Raw genomic sequence first — 18,798 nt, 5'->3', positions numbered from 1 at the left:
TTGAAATGTGTGTTACAAGATGTCTTTGGCATGAAACCATAATGTCTATGCTCTTGTTTTGTGTTTTTTGTTTTTGGAGCACATGTGCTCATTGATGTGTAGTTTTAGTTGCTAATGACCCACCTGAGCACACAAGTGTAAAATCCATTGTCCTCCATCTCAGCTGAACGGAACCACATGGAATCTCCCTCCTTACTGAGCCGGTGACCAGAGAAGATGATTGGCTCCTCTGAGTCGCCCTTGTTCTTGTACCAGATGAGGCGCAGCTTCGCATTTTGTGCGACACTGTAGTTAGTACGGATGTAGCTGTAGAAAAGTGCACACTTCACCCTCAATGGCTCTCCGGCCAACACACGATATGTCTTCAGATCCACCGACCAGTCTATACAGCCGTCAACTGTGGGACAGAGAAAATTGACCAATTAACATTTTAAAGAAATAAAAACCTGGGAACATCACGAAAGACGTGTTCCATATTTTGGAACTCCTTAAAGATGATACAACATTTTTTGCATATTGTTTTTGCCAGTAAATCAGTGCCAGTACTTTTGGAACTTTAGGTTATTAGTTGATGACTTGTGCAGATAATACATAATCATTAGAAACTGTGAACAAACTGATCTGATGATGTTCAGGTTGTGAACGCTGACACACTCCTGTAACTGAACACTGTCAGGATTTATACATAGGCAAGTGCAGTGAAGAGAAAAATTGAGAATAAAATTAACATTTTCCTGTGTATTTTATTTGAAGCTTCGGTTTTCATCATCAAATTATCTTTTGTGGAAAAAGGTTGTTCATATGTGCTGACATCACTCCTGTAAAAGCTTTTCTTAAGTCTGTAGTTTTGACTACACCCAGCAGATAAACAGTTTGCATAAATTAATTTGATTGACTTAGATGCGATAAAATGCGCTCACCCAAACGTTGCTGGTTCATGTGTTGGAGAGGAGTGAAACTGAACTATGTCCAGACACGCTTAAACATGCGCGCTCCTCTGGAACTGGATCCTGGATTGCTTTATGACCACCGATGCTGTTGTTGCACATGTTGAGTGTTGTTAAACTCACCGCTGAGTTTTGCGCAGAGAGAGCTCGGATGTTTACTGCTGCGATTTTACATTTTAATAGTAAATGCACATTGTTCTTAACAGGGGAAACAAACACTTTCTACAAACAACTTTTTACTCAAATTATTCTGATAATATAATTTGTTATGAAGATAATTGCATTAAATTATAAAAGAGTTTAAAATATACACATTTTCACTAGTGAATCACACTGTATGTGTGTTGTGCAGTTTTCTTAGTTCTTCTGTTTCTTTCTGATGTTATGACTTTGCCTCTTGTGCGGCCTTTTAGTTTTCATGCATATGCTGTAATATGTTGAACCCTGTATATACTTATGTTGTTTAACCCACATCTAGATCTAGAAGTATATTTACCTTCACTTGTGACATGACCAGAAGTGCGTTCCCTTATGAAAATGGAGAGTTCATGGCACATTTGCCACTGATAATTTTCATATGCTAATGAGCTTTGCAGCAAACTTAAGGCAAATTGTCCATGTTTGCCAGAGCTTCACCACTACCCATAGGCGTAGATTCCAAGGGGGATGGGGGTAATGGGGATAATCCCCCCCCCCCCCACAATCAAATATACGCCCTTGCCACTACCGACGAGCATCTGCAAACTTCTGGCAAACATTTACAGTGAATCAAAAGCTCATTTGCATGTGAAAATTACGTGCAACAAATTTGCAGTTAAGTTTGTGGCTAGTTTAGATTTATTTGTAAGAGTAGTGTCATCAGCATGGGAGACCTAGTGAAGAAGGCTCAGCAGAGGTTGTACTTCCTTCACCAGCTGAGGAAGTTCAACCTGCCACAGGCACTGCTGACTCAGTTCTACTCAACAGTCATTGAGTTTGTCCTGTGTGCATCTATAAATGTCTGGTTTGGTTCAGCCACCAAATTGGCCCTGTAGGACAACAAGGAAACTACAACGGACAGTCAGGTCTGCTGAGAGGATTTTTGGTGCCCCCTTGCCCACCCTACAATACCTGTACATCCCCAGAGTGAGGAATCGTGCAGGTAGAATCACTCTGGACCCCCACACACCCTGCCCACTCCCACTTTGAACTTTTGACCTCTGGCCGGTGCTACAGAGCACTGAGCGCCAGGACATCCAAGCACAAGAACAGTTTTTACCCTCAGGCCATTTTCCTCATGAGCAATTAAACTGCCTCAGGACTCCCATTGTGCAATAATGAATAATTAATAATGTCATGTACATATGTAAATTCACTCACATTTAATTCAATAACTGCACATACCCCTACCGTGCACATCTATTATCACTTGCACATGTACATACGTCATTCTGTTATATTATATTTCTTTGCATGTCTATTTATACTCTTACCTTGTTTTATATTCTGTGTCTCACTGTAATGTTCCGTGTGCACTTGTTTCTCCAATCACCCCAAAGAAATTCCTTGTATACGTGAGCACATTTGGCGATAAAGCTCATTCTGATTCGGATTCCGATTCACTTCAGTATTTCACACTGATAGACCGATGGAACTCATCACTGTCACAGCCACATATCAGCATGAAACCCTGTAATTTATGAGCAATTACAGAGGTGCTTGTGTGCCAACCCTGACTCATCACACAGCCTGCCTCCCACCACATAAATATCCCTCACATTCAAAAGCTGCCTCTTTTGATTTATATCCAGCGGTCACAGTCACACATTTATGGCATGAATTTTGTTATATACACTCGGCCTGATGACTTTTGTGGCACTATATTGAAATAAAACCTGCCAGAGAGGAAAAGTGATATCACACATGGCTAGACAAGAACAGTGCATCCATTTAAGAGCTTGAAATAGCACACACTCGTATGCACAGTAGATCAGCAGAAGTGCTGTGTATTAGTTTGGTCTACTGCGCTCATGCAATGCATCTAAGGCAGAAACAGCGTGCCAAGTGCACAGGTTAAATGTTATGTAAACAGGCAGCCATATGTCGCTGCGAGTCATTATGCAAACAATGCGCCTGTCTTGAACAATTCATTTATCGGTTATTAAGTGCAGCATCATGACAAATTTGGAAAGGATATGCATTATTTGTCATGCCAGTTCATTTTACAATGCAAAACGCATTGTAGCACGTGACTGAGCAAAGCTTTGTACCGAATCCTGATTGTTTGCATATGTATGAGGCCAACGTTTGTGAAAAATAGCTCCTATAAACAGGGTCTGTCAGAAAAGAGCACACATTATGCATGCAGAGACAGAGGGCATTAGTGAACTTTTCAACAAAACACTAACTCGAATTTAAAGTTATTTCTCACGGCATCACAGACACCAAAGATGGTTAGCGAAAGGCCACATCATGATTTAAAAAAAATGAAACAAAAAACATACCAAGATTTAGAGTGAGTGTTAAAGGGTTATTCACCCAAAAATGTAAATTCCATTATTATTTACTCACCTCAGTGTTGGGGAAGCTACTTTGAAAGTAGGTGAAAAGTCACTCTTTAAAAAAGAAGTAAGCTACACAACCAGCTACTAGCAAAAAGTAGCTATCTACATTAAAGTGATTTAAAGAATATAATTTTATAATCAGAAGATGTTATTTATTCTCTAATATCAGCATCTAATAATATTACCTGATAGTAATATACACTCACCTAAAGGATTATTAGGAACACCATACTAATACTGTGTTTGACCCCCTTTCGCCTTCAGAACTGCCTAAATTCTACGTGGCATTGATTCAACAAGGTGCTGAAAGCATTCTTTAGAAATGTTGGCCCATATTGATAGGGTAGCATTTTGCAGTTGATGGAGATTTGTGGGATGCACATCCAGGGCACGAAGCTCCCGTTCCACCACATCCCAAAGATGCTCTATTGGGTTGAGATCTGGTCACTGTGGGGGCCATTTTAGTACAGTGAACTCATTGTCATGTTCAAGAAACCAATTTGAAATGATTCGAGCTTTGTGACATGATGCATTATTCTACTGGAAGTAGCCATCAGAGGATGGGTACATGGTGGCCATAAAGGGATGGACATGGTCAGAAACAATGCTCAGGTAGGCCGTGGCATTTAAACGATGCCCAATTGGCACTAAGGGGCCTAAAGTGTGCCAAGAAAACATCCCCCACACCATTACACCACCACCACCAGCCTGCACAGTGGTAACAAGGCATGATGGATCCATGTTCTCATTCTGTTTACGCCAAATTCTGACTCTACCATCTGAATGTCTCAACAGAAATCGAGACTCATCAGACCAGGCAACATTTTTCCAGTCTTCAACTGTCCAATTTTGGTGAGCTCTTGCAAATTGTAGCCTCTTTTTCCTATTTGTAGTGGAGCTGAGTGGTACCCGGTGGGGTCTTCTGCTGTTGTAGCCCATCTGCCTCAAGGTTGTGCGTGTTGTGGCTTCACAAATGCTTTGCTGCATACCTCGGTTGTAACGAGTGGTTATTTCAGGTAAAGTTGCTCTTCTATCAGCTTGAATCAGTCGGCCCATTCTCCTCTGACCTCTAGCATCAACAAGGCATTTTCGCCCACAGGACTGCCGCATACTGAATGTTTTTCCCTTTTCACACCATTCTTTGTAAACCCTAGAAATGGTTGTGCGTGAAAATCCCAGTAACTGAGCAGATTGTGAAATACTCAGACCGGCCCGTCTGGCACCAACAACCATGCCACGCTCAAAATTGCTTAAATCACCTTTCTTTCCCATTCTGACATTCAGTTTGGAGTTCAGGAGATTGTCTTTACCAGGACCACACCCCTAAATGCATTGAAGCAACTGCCATGTGATTGGTTGATTAGATAATTGCATTAATGAGAAATTGAACAGGTGTTCCTAATAATCCTTTAGGTGAGTGTATTTAACTAGGGTGAAATTCCCTTATGAAAATTAACGTGGTTTACTACAGTTGGTATTTGTTGTAAAACCAAAGTAACCACAAAACTGGTTCCTACAGTTACGGTTACTACAATATTACTCTAGTTAATGCAGAGCATGTGTGACACTCCGCTCAATAACCAGGCCCAAGTGAACGCTCCGCTCACGCTCGCCGGTAAAAATCACACTCTGACATTAAATGTCTCTGTAGTATACTTGTTCCCTTTACAAAAGGCTTCACTACGATGTTGCGCTGCTAAGCGCTACGGGGAACAGCTTTCGCTGTGAGCCGAGCTGAAATATTGTGTGAAACACGTCAATGAACATTGACCGGAATTTATAGCCTCGGCTGATGTAATCATTAGATGCACCTGAGGCCAGGCTATAAATGGATACGTCACCAGGTGTCGTCAGAAACTCTTTTTTCAGAGCGATTCTGTTTCTGTGTGTTTCACACACCCTGTCAAAACTTTCTTTCCTCTGTTAGGAGTTAGAATCAGTTAGACAGTGTGCAGTGAACTTTGTTCTTTGTTCTCTTTTCTCTTCTGTTTAGAAAATATTATATATATATATTTCTAAAAAGAGAGAATGACTGAAAGCCATAAGCGGTGCGTGTTCCCTCTTCTCGCTCTATAGCTGAAGACGACACACATCAGTTTTTGCTGTTTGTTTGGGAGCACGCTGCTCTCGCGTTGCAGCAGGGCGGTTGCGAGCACTGCGATTTGCTTTAACAGGCAGAGTGCGTCGTGCTCGCCTCGCTTGCTTCCGGGAGTCAGCACTCTCGAAAAGAAGATCGTTCGTGGGGCTCGTGCATGGTTTTGGCTGAGGAGCAAGAGACGGGTTGATCCCTTTCTCTCACTCTCTCCCCAAACCCAGCTGTTTCTTCACATGATCTCGACGCTTCTCGGATCATGAGGTGGATCGCTATTCTCTTCCGGCCTCCGAGCTTTCCGTCCGCGATAAAAAATCTACGGAGGAATTGCTCGATGTTGTTACTCGTGTGGTTGCCATATATATATATTTTCTTCCCGTGTTCACATACACTCGACGTCATTATATTCGACTGTCGTGGGTACTGAGGCACGCCGGTATTCAGTGATGCCGCCGGTCGAAGAGACGCTTGCGGGCTATCTCTCGCCGGGCTCGGCATCGTCATCGTCACATCCTCTCTCCTCTCAAAGCCTTGTAGGACAACCTCTACTTTAGTGGGAAGGGCTTATCAAGCAGCAGGTCAGGCTGGTGCTGCTCTGCACACTATGCTGCTCTGCACACTATGCTGTTCCTCCCAGTTGGGTGTTTTCGCTGTTCCTGCATTTTATTCAGGACTCGAAACACTCGACAACCCCTCAACAGGAAGTGTTAAAATATAATAACCATCTCAGAGATCCTGGCAGCGTGGGAACTTCTGCCGGATATATTATTTTCTGTGGGTCTTATAAGGGCGTCAGGATTTAATTCACTCGCCACTTTTCCATGTTTCAACGGCATGTTCTCACTACCGTGAACCGGATTTCTTTTTATGTAAAAAAAAAATATATAACTCAATCTCCTGGTTAAAGGGGCCATGGTATGTGTTCCCCTTCCAGAGAGAGAGTTAGGTTATTACACTAAATACTTCCCATTTCCCATGGAGGGTGAGGGGTGGCGTCTGGCTTAGATCTTAAAGCTTGAACTACCCGTGGGTGTTCAAGTCCAAGATGATGCCTGTCAAGACGGTCGTGTCTCAAGCCCTACAACTCGTTTGGCTGGTCACCATCGATCTTATGACGCACTTCTATACTTCATTTAGAAGTTCTGCCACAACATGGAAAGTTCCTGAGGTTCACTTCCAGGGGCAAAGTCTTCCAGGGTCAGGATCTTTCTCTCAGCCTAGCCCTTTTTACCCGCACATTCACAATGCATGATGTAGCGCTGGCTCCTTGCGACTCCGGGGCATCTGCATTCTGAATTATGTAGACGACTGGCTGATCCTAGCGCAGTTCCAGGAACTGGCAGTTCAGCACAGGGACATCGTCTCAGCTCATCTGTTTCTCTGGGGTTGAGGCTCAACGCCAAGAAATGCGTCCTCTCTCCCACTCAGAACACTGTCTATTGGGGCATCGTATGGAGTTCAATCTCAATGCGGGCACAACTGTCTCCCGCTAGTATTGAGTCCATTTAGATCACCCTGAGCAAAGTCAGGCTAGGTCAAGGTTGCACTGTTATCAGTATCAATGATTTCCAGGTCTCAGGGCGAAGGCGTCCACAGTGATCCCTCTGGACCTTCTGCTCATGAGACCGTTTTTGTTGTGGCCAAAAGCCAGGGGATTTCTTCCAAGGGCCAAAACCCCTAGGCTAAATAGGGTTACGCGCCTCAGGCTTCGTTCCCTTTCTATGTGGTTCAGACCCCGGTTCTCTGCCTTGGGTCCCACTCTATGTGCGTCTTGTTGTCGCAGGCTGCTAACGACAGATGCCTCCCTGATGGGCGGGGTAGCGGCCTTAAGTGGTCGTCCAGCTTAAGGGGATAGGAGGGTCGTCAGCTCGGTTGTCACAGTCACTGTCTCGGGTTGATGGCTGTATTTCTGGCCCTGAAATACCTCCTCCTGAGGCTGCAATGTCTTGGTGTGGGTGGACAATGCAGCGGTAGCCTCTTACATAAATAATCAAGGAGACCCACGTTCTTGTCAGCTGTATTTCTGACACGTTGTGTTCTCCTTAGGGCCCAGGGCAAGCTCCTGTCACTCAGGTCAGTTATATCCCTGGATGCCCGTATATGGGAGCAGATTTACGGTCCAGACAGAAAATACCAACGGGGGAGTTAAGAACTCCACCCTAAGGTAGTAGTTGCCCAGAGTTCGACAGCAAGGGTTTTTGCCTCTTACTGATAGCACCGCGCTGGCCGAACAGGGCTTGGTTCTCGGAGCTAATCTCTTCCCTCGACGGCTCGCCTTTGGCGGTGCCGAACAGGAAGGATCTTCTGTCTCAGGCACAGGGCAATATTTCATCCCTGCCCCAAATTGTGGAATCTTTCATGTTTGGCCCCTAAGGGTACCAACTGAGGGACACAGGGCTCTCTCCTGAGGTTATCGAGACCTTTTTAAATGCCGGGCTTTTTCCACTTGGAATAAGTTTGGGTGAGATCTTAGGGCAGAAGAGGACCTCTTCGCCTCTATGAATAGCGCAATGTCTCCTCTACTTCTCCCTGAAATCACCCAGCCCCCCTTGGGTCTGGACGTTAAAACACATACATGACCCAGAATGCGTCTGTATGCGTTTCTTTCCCCGGTTTCTCTGCTCCCGGGAGTCTTGGCAATGTTCACCAGCAAGGGTCTTGCCTCCTATTAATGGCGCTGCGCTGGCTAAACAGGATATGGTTCTCGGAGTTAATATCTCTCCTCGACGGCTCGCCTTGGGCGATTCCGAACAGGTAGGACCTTCTTTCTCAGGCTCAGGGGGCATATTCATCCCCGGCCCGAATTGTGAAACCTTTCATGCTTGGCCCCTGTAGGGTACCAACTGAGGTTCACAGGGTTTTCTCCTGAAGTTATCGAGACCATTGCAAGCGCTAGGGCTCCCTCCCTTGGAACTGATCTGGGTAGATTTTACAGGGCAGAAGAGGACCTCTTCGCCTCTGTTGATAGTGCAATGTCTCCTCTACTTCTCCCCGAGTCACCCTGCCCCCCCCCCCCTCAGGGGTGCTGATCGTGGTGGCGCATACATGGCACAAATGCGCCTGCATGCGTTTCCTTCTAATAAATTCAAATTACAGAACGAGCTAACTGCCAGTTTGCTTCAGTTCTGGATTTTCTGTGGAAAGAACTGTCAGCGGGCACTTGCCTCGCCACTGCCGGGTTCTATGTGGCTTCCACTTCGGTTTGCCACGCCTTGGTGGGCGGGGTGCCCTCTAAGAGGCATCCTTGCTAGGACCTCTTCATAGGGTAAGACCCCCCTTTTTAAAACCTCTAGAGTCAGCGTTTGGTAGACTTCTGACTCTCAAGATGGTTTTTCATATGGCAATTACGTCTCTAAGGAGACTTGGGTACCCACAGGCTCTGTCTCTTTTGCCGGCCTGTTTTGAGTTGCCCCAGGTAGGACCAAGAGCATTCTTTGCACCCTCACCCTGACTACCTGCCCAAGGTGCCTTTCTCGACCCTTGGCCAGTCATTCTCTAAGCCTTCTGCTCCCTGCCGTTTGTAATGCTGGAGCAGCTAAAGACTACTCAGACTTTGTCCAGTCTGTGCCCTTCAGAATTATGTCCACCACATTTGCTAGTGGCGTAAAGTCAGGGCAGCAGTTCTTCACTTTGAAGCCGTGATCGGGTTGTCACTTTGGGTGAGAGATCTTACTGCCCGGGCCTATGAGGCGCGCGTTCAAGCTTCGCCAGTAGGTTTTAGGGCGCACTCTTCCAGAGGGCTATCCTCCTCTAAAGCCTTGGCTAGAGGTCTCCCTCTTCAGCAAGTTTGTGGTGCGGCAGGTTGGTCCTCTCCACGCACATTCATTAAACTTTTATAGTTTGGATGTTCTTGCCACTCTTGGCTCTTACGCCCTTGAGTTGACACCGAACAAGTTTGTGGTGCAGCAGGTTGGCACTCTCCGCACACACTAATCACATTTTATGGTTTAGATGCTTTGCTACTCCGGACTCTTATGTCCTTGAGTCGACATCTCAGCCCATGCCTAAACAAGTTTGTGATGCGGCAGGCTGGTCCTCTCCGCTCACATTCATCAGTTTTTATGACAAGTTTGTGTTGCGATAGGGTTCTCTTCGCACACATTCATCGAACTTTATGGGTTAGATGCTTTGCTACTCTGGGCTCTTGTGCCCTTGAGTCGACATCTCAGCTCATGCCTGAACAAGTTTGTGATGCGGCAGACTGGTCCTCTCCGCACACATTCATCAAAAAATTAATGGTTTAGATGTTTATGCTACTCCGGGCTCTTATGCCCTTGAGTCGACATCTCAAGCTCATGTCTGAGACCTCTTGCGTTTTTGTGAGTACACTGCACAACCGTAGGGGTCCGGACAGCCCCAAGTGCGGCGGCGTGGGTATTGCGTTCCCCGTAGCGCTTAGCAGCGCAACATCGTAGTGAAGCCTTTTGTAAAGGGAACGTCTCGGGTTACATGTGTATCCCTTGTTCCCTGAAAAGGCGGAACGAGATGTTGCGCTGCTTGCCGCACTGGGACGTCCCAGGACTGCTCTTCAAAAGAAGTATCTGACGACACCTGGTGACGTATCCATTTATAGCCTGGCCTCAGGTGCATCTAATGATTACATCAGCCGAGGCTATAAATTCCGGTCAATGTTCATTGACGTGTTTCACACAATATTTCAGCTCGGCTCACAGCGAAAGCTGTTCCCCGTAGCGCTTCTCTTTCCGCCTTTTTCAGGGAACAAGGGTTACACATGTAACCCGAGACGTTTCCGGGCATGTACACAGAGGGTGGAATATAGACTATTGGCAGACATTTATTAAACTCTCAAATGATTAGTAATGAACACATCTGAAATTATGTGATTGAATTGTTGTGTTTTTGTATGTAAAATCTCGCTGTTTATTTTTGGACTAGTTTACAACTTCTGTTAGATAATCGGGTCTACCAGACCTTCATTATCATTTATCAATCATCAGTCAAATATTTCTGTTAGCACATGTCATTGAACATCTTCAAATAATGCCTTCAAAAATTACAGTTCTAAATGACCATTATTTACTTTAAACATGTCATCAAACACGCCTCTACGAGTGATAAAACGTGTGTTGCCGCAGAAACTCGCATATGCGCAAATTCGCACTCTTCAGTTTAAACTGGACCCGAGTGACACAACCGACCCAGAAAAACACAAAACCTTAAAGTTTGTTTGAGTCATTTATGACAATAATGAAAATATGAACTGATGCCAGGAAAAATATTGCAGTTAAAAGTGAAATTCATCATTTTTTTTTCAGTTTTTCTGATTATACTGCAGATTTGAGACATTAATATGATTCTGATTTAATGCTATCAGACTTTGGGTCTGTAAATTCAAACGATCATTTTGTGTTCAGTTTTAAAGGGTGTATAAATTTATCCAGAAAAGATCAGTGAATGTTTTTCTCTTTTTCAGTGTTGTTGCTTTATTAATATTAACTATAATTGTATATGTATGAATCACATGCAATCTAAAGGACTGTGGTTAATTATATAATAATCATTATATTAGCAGATACCATGTGCCCCATTTGTTTTTCCTTTATATATTTAAAGCATTATAAAGAGAATCTGGACTTTATATGTGTTGTTCATGCACTCTTTATATGTACAGCATTGTTTAACCATGGATTTAACGAATACAAAATATACATCCTGCATAAAATGAGATTTTGTCAATTATGTATTATACAGTGGCAATTTCTCAGGGCCTTCTCTGCTGGTGTAACTTGCCTGATAAATAAATATTTATTGATCCTTTCATTCTCATTGACATTTTTGCCTATGTATGTTCAATCACTTTCACTCCTAATTAATCTACAAATGAATAGCAAAAAATAAACAAGTTTATCCAGTCAAAATGTATTCCTCAATGCTTACAAGGGAAGCATGACAACTGTTTCACAAATCACATGCCTGAACCCATACTCCCTTTAGGAGACCTGGCTGGAGTCACTCAGCACACCCTGGATTCAAACTCACGACTCCAGGGGTGATAGTCACGTCAATACTCGCTGAGATACCCATGCCCCTAATTAAATCTTTAAAAAATTGCGCTTATGAATTTCTTGTAATTTATCCTAAAAATTTGCTTAATCCGTCCCCAGTACAGCAACTTTTGAGTAATTTTCTAGATTAAGCCTATGAAAGCTGAAGAAGTACAAAAAGACAATACCAGGGTGCCAGTTCACCAAATACTTTGTGCTGATATGCACTTTGATTGCTGACTTGCATCTGATAGCTTGTTTATATTCCTCTAATGTGTGAATGAATAGCTTGTTGTGGACATGTATCTTTAGGAAGGTGTAATGGAGGCCAATGGTTGGAGAGAACACCTGGGGTGAAATGACTCGCACTTCACCATCCTATCAAAGACAAATCAGTATGGAAATGCACAGAGGGTTACGGCCCTGCTCGAGTGATTGCACCTGCATGTGTGCAAGTCGTTGGTCATTTGATACAAATGGACTGACGCGTGGCTGACCCAGTTCACCTCAAACTGATTTATTCTCACCTGTCATTGCCATAAATAATCTTACTATATGTGAGATTTGATGAGGCATCAAATTCTTTCTGTTTTATCATTTGTTGGAACATAATAACAGTGAATATCATAAATACATCTTTGCAAAAACCTAATCTGACTCATGGGTCCTCGATATCGATTATAAACTTTTGAGTAATTTTCTAGATTAAGCCTATTTTGTAGGCTAGGGCTACTGTAAGATCATCTAGACCACGGTTGCCCATTACATCAATTGCGATAGCAAGACACCCACTGGTTGATCTCAATAAAATCGAATCTATTTTTTCCTCGCTTCTATACATTTCCAGGGAAGTACAGATGATAAAACAATTCATAATTATTCTCAGCCTTTATTAAGTTTTTCTAATGCCTGATAGAAAAGTATCAAGTGAATTATGGTATGTATGCTACTGTGGCAGGTCGGAGGGCGGGGCCGGGTCGTGATCCTACACACTCTGTCCCGTATTAGGCTAATCAAGCCTCCGAGAGGGATAAAGGTCGTCTGCAGAGGATCGTGCAAGAGAGAGAGATCATTTACGGACATGTCCGTCATATGTGTGTTTGTTGTCTGTTTCAGTTTATTATTAAAATCAAGCCGGTTCTCGCCTCCTCCTTTCCATTGATCCCTTTACACTGGTGTCGAAATCCGGGAAGGAGGAGGGATACGCCATAGTAGAGTTCTCGCCACTACCGTCCACCCCAATGGAGCAGCCGCGGCCATCTGCCGGTGGACGAGGAGCCCAGCCGCCTGGAAGAGGACGATGGCGGCTGACCGCGAGGGGAGAAAGGGCTCCTAACCAACCGCCTGGAGCGGTCAGGGCCGCTGCCAGGGGCACAGGAGTCACCTACCGGCCGCTGAAACGCTAAGGTTTGAGACTGCTGACTGCGAGCAGGGAGGGGCTCACTGCCGACCGCCTGGAGCGGGAGAACCGCTGCCAGGGGCGGGGGAGACCCCTTATGTTCCCCGAGAACGCGGCGGGGTGTTCCGTCCGTCAGGGTCTGGAGATCTGCCCGGAGTGGCGCGGCTGTCGTCCGATAGAGGGTGGAGGAGTGGCTGAGGAACAAGCTGCGGCGTATTGGAGAACTGGCGAGTAAGAGGTTTTTTTTTCCATCTCTCTCTCCTCTCTCTCTCTCTCACTGCCGCTCTGCGTTGGCCTTTTCCCTCTTTTAAATTTTACAGTGTTTTTTTGGGGGGTACTACACTGTTACAGGAAGAACCCCCCCAGTTTAATTATTTCTGTTTCCCTCCCCTTGTCCCCTCCCTCGTCCAGGTAGACGGGGATGACCTGCCGGCAGACGGGGCTTAGGGCAATTTTGCCAGTTAAATGCAATGTTTAAAAAACTGCAATACAACAGAATTTATGCAAAAATTGTTAGAAGGGTATTTTTTATCTTGGAGCTATAAGAGTTGTCCTAGTAATGTTATCTGTTATGATTTCGAGTTCTAAAGAAACCATATTTATTTATTTTCTTTTTTCACAGGAAATAATCTAATATCACATCAATGCGTGCCATTGTGTATATTCAAAGTCTCTGTTTTGCGTAAAAGACGTAGTAATATGCTGCATATAGTGTTTTTATACACACAAACTTTTACAAAATATAGGGCCTTGATTTTTGGAACAAAGCAATTATTTTGACTGGTATTTGGAAAAGCTCCTCAAATATATCTTTCTATAGATAGAGTGAAAAAAGTATTTTTAGCCCCATTGTAGACTACCTTATTACCCACATTTCTCTCGACTTGCTTTCCCACCTAAATTTTCATCACAATGCATTCTGGCACTGCCTTCAATGCAAAGGGTTCGAGCGGTGCTGTGAAAGAAGGCATCTTAGAAGGCAGTATTATTTTGTTGCCAATTTTTAAAACTTTAGCTTTAGCCTTGGTAGCATACTAATGATACAGTATGTAATTAGGCTATACATTATTTATTAATAGCATACTGTATATAAATAAAAAAAATAAACCATCAATGCGCACAGAAATGTTTATAAGGTCAGATCTCTAGTGCATGTAACTCTTATTTGCCAGGCAAAACCATATTCTTATAACATGAATAATATTTTGAAGATGTCATTGAAGTCACTCACTAAGATGTTCAAAGAGCTAAAGATGGTATTGTGTTTAACACAGGGAGAAGAATGTGTGTTTGTCTCCTGTGTGTTGAGCTTCTTTTAGAAATAGTTAGATCATGAGTTCATCCAGACAGGGAGTATCTGCCCACCGGAGGTGCTGGGTGAGGTGAAGCTCTCTGCAAGCTGCTGCTATGGATCTCTCCCTGGTGAAGATCTATGTGCTTCATAAAGGTGTACTTTTCAGTGAACTTTCATGTTAAGACAAATGCCAACATATCTGTTTCACAGGAACTGCATCTGTCTGTGAGCTCTGATAAAGAAAACATTTATGAAAAAGACTGATTTGCAAATGATATTCACCCTTTGCTATATTAAAAGCACAACAACTAAACATTATATGATGTTTTACCTTATGTTTTACCTTACCTTTCATCATTTTTAAAAACAAATGTACAGTAATTTCTATTCAGATGATTGCAACACGCTCCAAAAAAGTTGAGACGGGGGCAATTTAAGACTAATAACAATATGACGGGTTTTAATAACAAGGCGATGTGAAACAGGAGATGTTATCAGCATCATGTCCAAAACCCAGTGTCTGAATGGGCCAGGGGTGTGTCAGTGCCCATGGCATGGGTAACTCGCACATCTGTGGGAACACCATGAATGCAGACAGATATGTAAACATTTTGGAGCAATATACTGCCGTCCAACACCGCCTTTTCCAGGAACATCCTTCAACTTCAAATCAAGTACTGCCCGGATTAAGTGCATGGCTGTGTAAGCAGAGAGTGTAGGTGCTAGATTGGCCTGCCTGCACTCCTGACCTGTCCAAATTGAGAATATGGGGAGCATTATGAAACACAACGAAGACCCCGTAAAATTGTGCAGCTAAAGACCTACATAATGGATGATTGAGAGAAAATTCCACTTTCTAAACTTAAAGAACTTGTGTCTTTAGTGCCCAAATGCTTAATCAGTGTTTTTTGAAGAAATGGTGATGTTTCACAGTCCCAAATTTGTTGGCGCGTGTTGCAACCATCTAATTTGAAATAACTGTACATCTAAACAAAATATGAAATTCCAGGGTAGTTTGTAGTTGTACAGCTTTCAATATAACAAAGGGTGATTATAATTTACAAATCACTAATATTTGTTTTTATTAGCATTTTTCTCATGTATAAATGTGTTAGATTAGATTATGTTTAGAATAGCAATACATTTAGTCTGTGTTCAAAGATGATTTGACTGTGGTGTATTTTGTTGAATAATCTCATCCCCATTTCTAAAAGATTTCGCTTCAAAGCTGTACCTAAATACATGTGATATTATTTTCAATAAGCCACAAGAATAATATCACTCAAATAAGAGAATTAAGCATAATTCATTTATTAAAGCTAATTCCTTACAGTGAAAATTGTAGCGCATACGAGACGTTTTATTACAATTTTAATGGTGGAGAATTTTTAAACCCTCATGTTTGCCTTTGTCGGTTGTCAGGTATTGTACATGTAACCTTGTTTAAGTTTAGTCAAGCCACTGTGCACTGTGCATGTTCTAGCCATAGTCAAGTCATGTCTTGTTATGTCAAGTTTAGTTAGGTCCATGGTTTCTTGTTTTTGTTTCATTCACATTTATAGTTAGGGATTCTGGTTTCACGTTTGAAGAATAAAACTGCACTTGGGTTCATCTCAACTTCATCACCTTCGTCTCTGCCTGTTTGTCAACATCGTTACACAGGTAAATCGCCTGTCAATCAACTCGAGAATGCACATGCATTAGCTATAAACTTTTTTTGCATAATCTGAGGTAAAGAAGCCCCATTTATGATACCAGTGTTGTCAGATTTTACTGCTGGTTTGAAATATGTTCCTTGATCGTATTCGTGACCAACCATTTTGGAGATTTTGGTCTTTGCCCATTCAAGTAGATTGTAGCCTTTATTCATGACTGGAAACAGCCTCCCAAGAGTGTTTCAAACTGGAACAACAGTGGATTGACTTGCTAGAAAGACTTTGGTTGCACTCATGCGTTTGTGTGGATCCAGCGAGCAGCAGCAATCTCCTGATAATTTAAACAGCCTGGATCGCCAGCTTGTATTGTGATCAATGAGCATCAAGATTTGTGAATCAGAGGAACTTTTGATCCTGATCCTGAAGTTTTGATTCTGGCTGATGGAATACACGCTTTAGACGAAGATATTAGATGGGCGCTCGATGAGAAGAAACACTGGATTTTTGTAAGGTTTGTGAATTACATCTGTTTAAACGAGATATTTGCAAACAGTATATAATAGAAGCTTTATTTACGTTTGCCTTATATCATTAGAACAGTGACAGCGAACTGTTGAGGAGAGTCTGTTAAAATACATGCTTCAGAGGTAAATAAATGAGTGCTCCACGGGATGCTGGATCTGCTCAAGTTGTGTGAAGTTGGTTTATTACATCTGTTTAAAAGAGACATGTGCATATTAGCAGACAATATATATATGATATTAGTTTTATTGATATTTATGTTTTATCATTAGAAAAGAAAGTTAAAAGTTTTAAGGACCTGTTGAGGAGAGTCTGTTAGAATACATAATTCAGAGCTAAATAAATGAGCACTCCACAGGATGCTGAACCTGCTCAAGTTGTGTGAGGTTGGGTTATAACATCTGTTTAAATGAGATATGTGCATATTAACAGACAGTATATTGATATTATTTTTATTGATATTTGCCAGTTCATCATTAGACACGATAGTTAAAAGTTAAAGGGAACTGTTGAGGAGAGAGAGGGAGAATGAAACATTAAGATTATGAGCTCAAACGCATCTGAGATGTGGACCATTTAAATGAGACTGTTGCACACCGGTCTATTATTGCAGTAACATGATGCATGTAACAACAAAATGAACAGTGACTGGTTGTTTACGAGTCTCAGTCATTTCACATGAAAACAGGTGATTTTCGGCGCCCTCAAGAAAAAAAATACTAAACAGGAAAATTTATCGGGATATGTCGATAATTAAAAATGCCAGAATTTGCCGATTTACCTATTCTTCTTAAAGGCACTTCTATATCACATTTCTGTCGTGTTACAGCATCATGATATGGGACAATCTGGACTGATGGGTAAAATGATATCCACAACCCATCCAACACTTATGATTGAAACATTAAATAATATATCACAAAGTGATGACATAAAACTTTCCATAAGCATGCATGGGAAAAATCTCATTACACATAGATTTAAAGATTCATTAATAATTTACAATGGGCAGCACTGATAATTTAAGAAGGGTTCCTGCAGAGAGGTGCACGGCAGTTGAGGTCAATCCCTCTGAATCAAATCAATAATTAAAACATTTTTAACTTTAAATTGTTCCTTCCGCCCACCGCTGTATTGCTGTTTGAAATTAACAAACTCTCATGTGATGTTCGTTCATCTGTTGTATACAAAGCGTGCACTTCCAAATTTTTTTTTTTACATAAACCTATCAATTTGCTTCAGAAGACATTCACTGATCGACTGGAGTCGTGTGGATTACTTTTATGCTGCCTAAATATGCCTTTTGGACCATGAAATAGCCAGCAGTCTAATGGCACCTGTTTACTTACAATGTATGGACAAAGAGAGCTGAAATATGCTTATAAAAATCTTCCCTTTGCTTCTGCCGAAGAAGGAAAGTCATACACATCTGGGATGGCATAAAAGTGAGTAAATCATGAGAGGATCTTTATTTTTGGGTGACGTAACCCTTTAAACAAGCTTGTGAATGTAGTTGCTTATGTAATGCAAACATTAAAATGCGTCATCTTTTAAGTATGCACTCTAGTCATAAGAACGCATTGTGTTAGGAACAGGGTGAAATGTTTGTGTTTATAAACCAAATATCTGCTGTTTTAAAGTGTGAAAGGGAATACAAGTCAATTGGTGTTGTAGCACCTCTAGTGTAATTAAACCAGGAAACTGCTGCAATATGCACAACAAGCAACTTTAACATAATTTAGCAAAAATGTAGTTATAAACAGTATGTGCAGCTATAACTCTGAGAGAGGAGAGAGAGAGAGATTTATTTTTTAAATTTATACATCTTTGTTAAAAGAAAATGTTAAGGAAAATACATCGGAAAACACTATTCCATACATTTACCTCATTATTTAACCCTATCCCATCATCAAAATGCAATATACCATTTTCAATCCAACACCACATGTTCCCAAAAAAACAAATGTCTTAAAATTTGGTACCCTTCACTGACAAATAAAGAATAAAATATTTTTTTATTCTTGCTCTTCTAGGCCCTTTGAACAGAAAAACTGCACTATTACCGCTTCCAGAGTTGATCTTATATTTTCTACTCAAATATATTGCTATTTTTGCTTGGCCTAAAAGAACATTCAAAAGTCATCCTTTTCTTTTTTTTCTTCTTTTTTTTTCCAAGGTTTATCAGTATGTTTTAACTGTTTTTCTTTGTTGAACACTTTTACACATACTTCATAAAAACACCATCCCCTGTCAAATTCTCTTGGCACTTTTTTATTCAGTGTTAATGCAATGGTATTATCCAATGCACAGCAGCCATTTATAAGCAAATATTTCATCTTAA

At 42.0% G+C, this 18,798-nt stretch overlaps 1 protein-coding gene across 1 annotated transcript in view; it reads right to left on the bottom strand.

Annotated features, from left to right (window-relative positions):
* The window catches only part of LOC127659530 (X-linked interleukin-1 receptor accessory protein-like 2), a 564,853-nt gene that overhangs the window by 207,773 nt on the left and 338,282 nt on the right, over nucleotides 1-18,798 (bottom strand). Inside the window, exon 3 of the mRNA XM_052149394.1 lies at nucleotides 124-397. Coding sequence (XP_052005354.1) covers nucleotides 124-397 — 274 coding nt within the window. The remainder of the gene's footprint in view (nucleotides 1-123; nucleotides 398-18,798) is intronic.

The sequence above is a fragment of the Xyrauchen texanus genome, chromosome 19 (assembly GCF_025860055.1).
Source record: "Xyrauchen texanus isolate HMW12.3.18 chromosome 19, RBS_HiC_50CHRs, whole genome shotgun sequence".
Taxonomy (NCBI): domain Eukaryota; kingdom Metazoa; phylum Chordata; class Actinopteri; order Cypriniformes; family Catostomidae; genus Xyrauchen; species Xyrauchen texanus.
The sequence above is the reverse complement of the archived record's forward strand: the minus strand, read 5'-3'. Positions and strand labels throughout refer to the sequence as shown.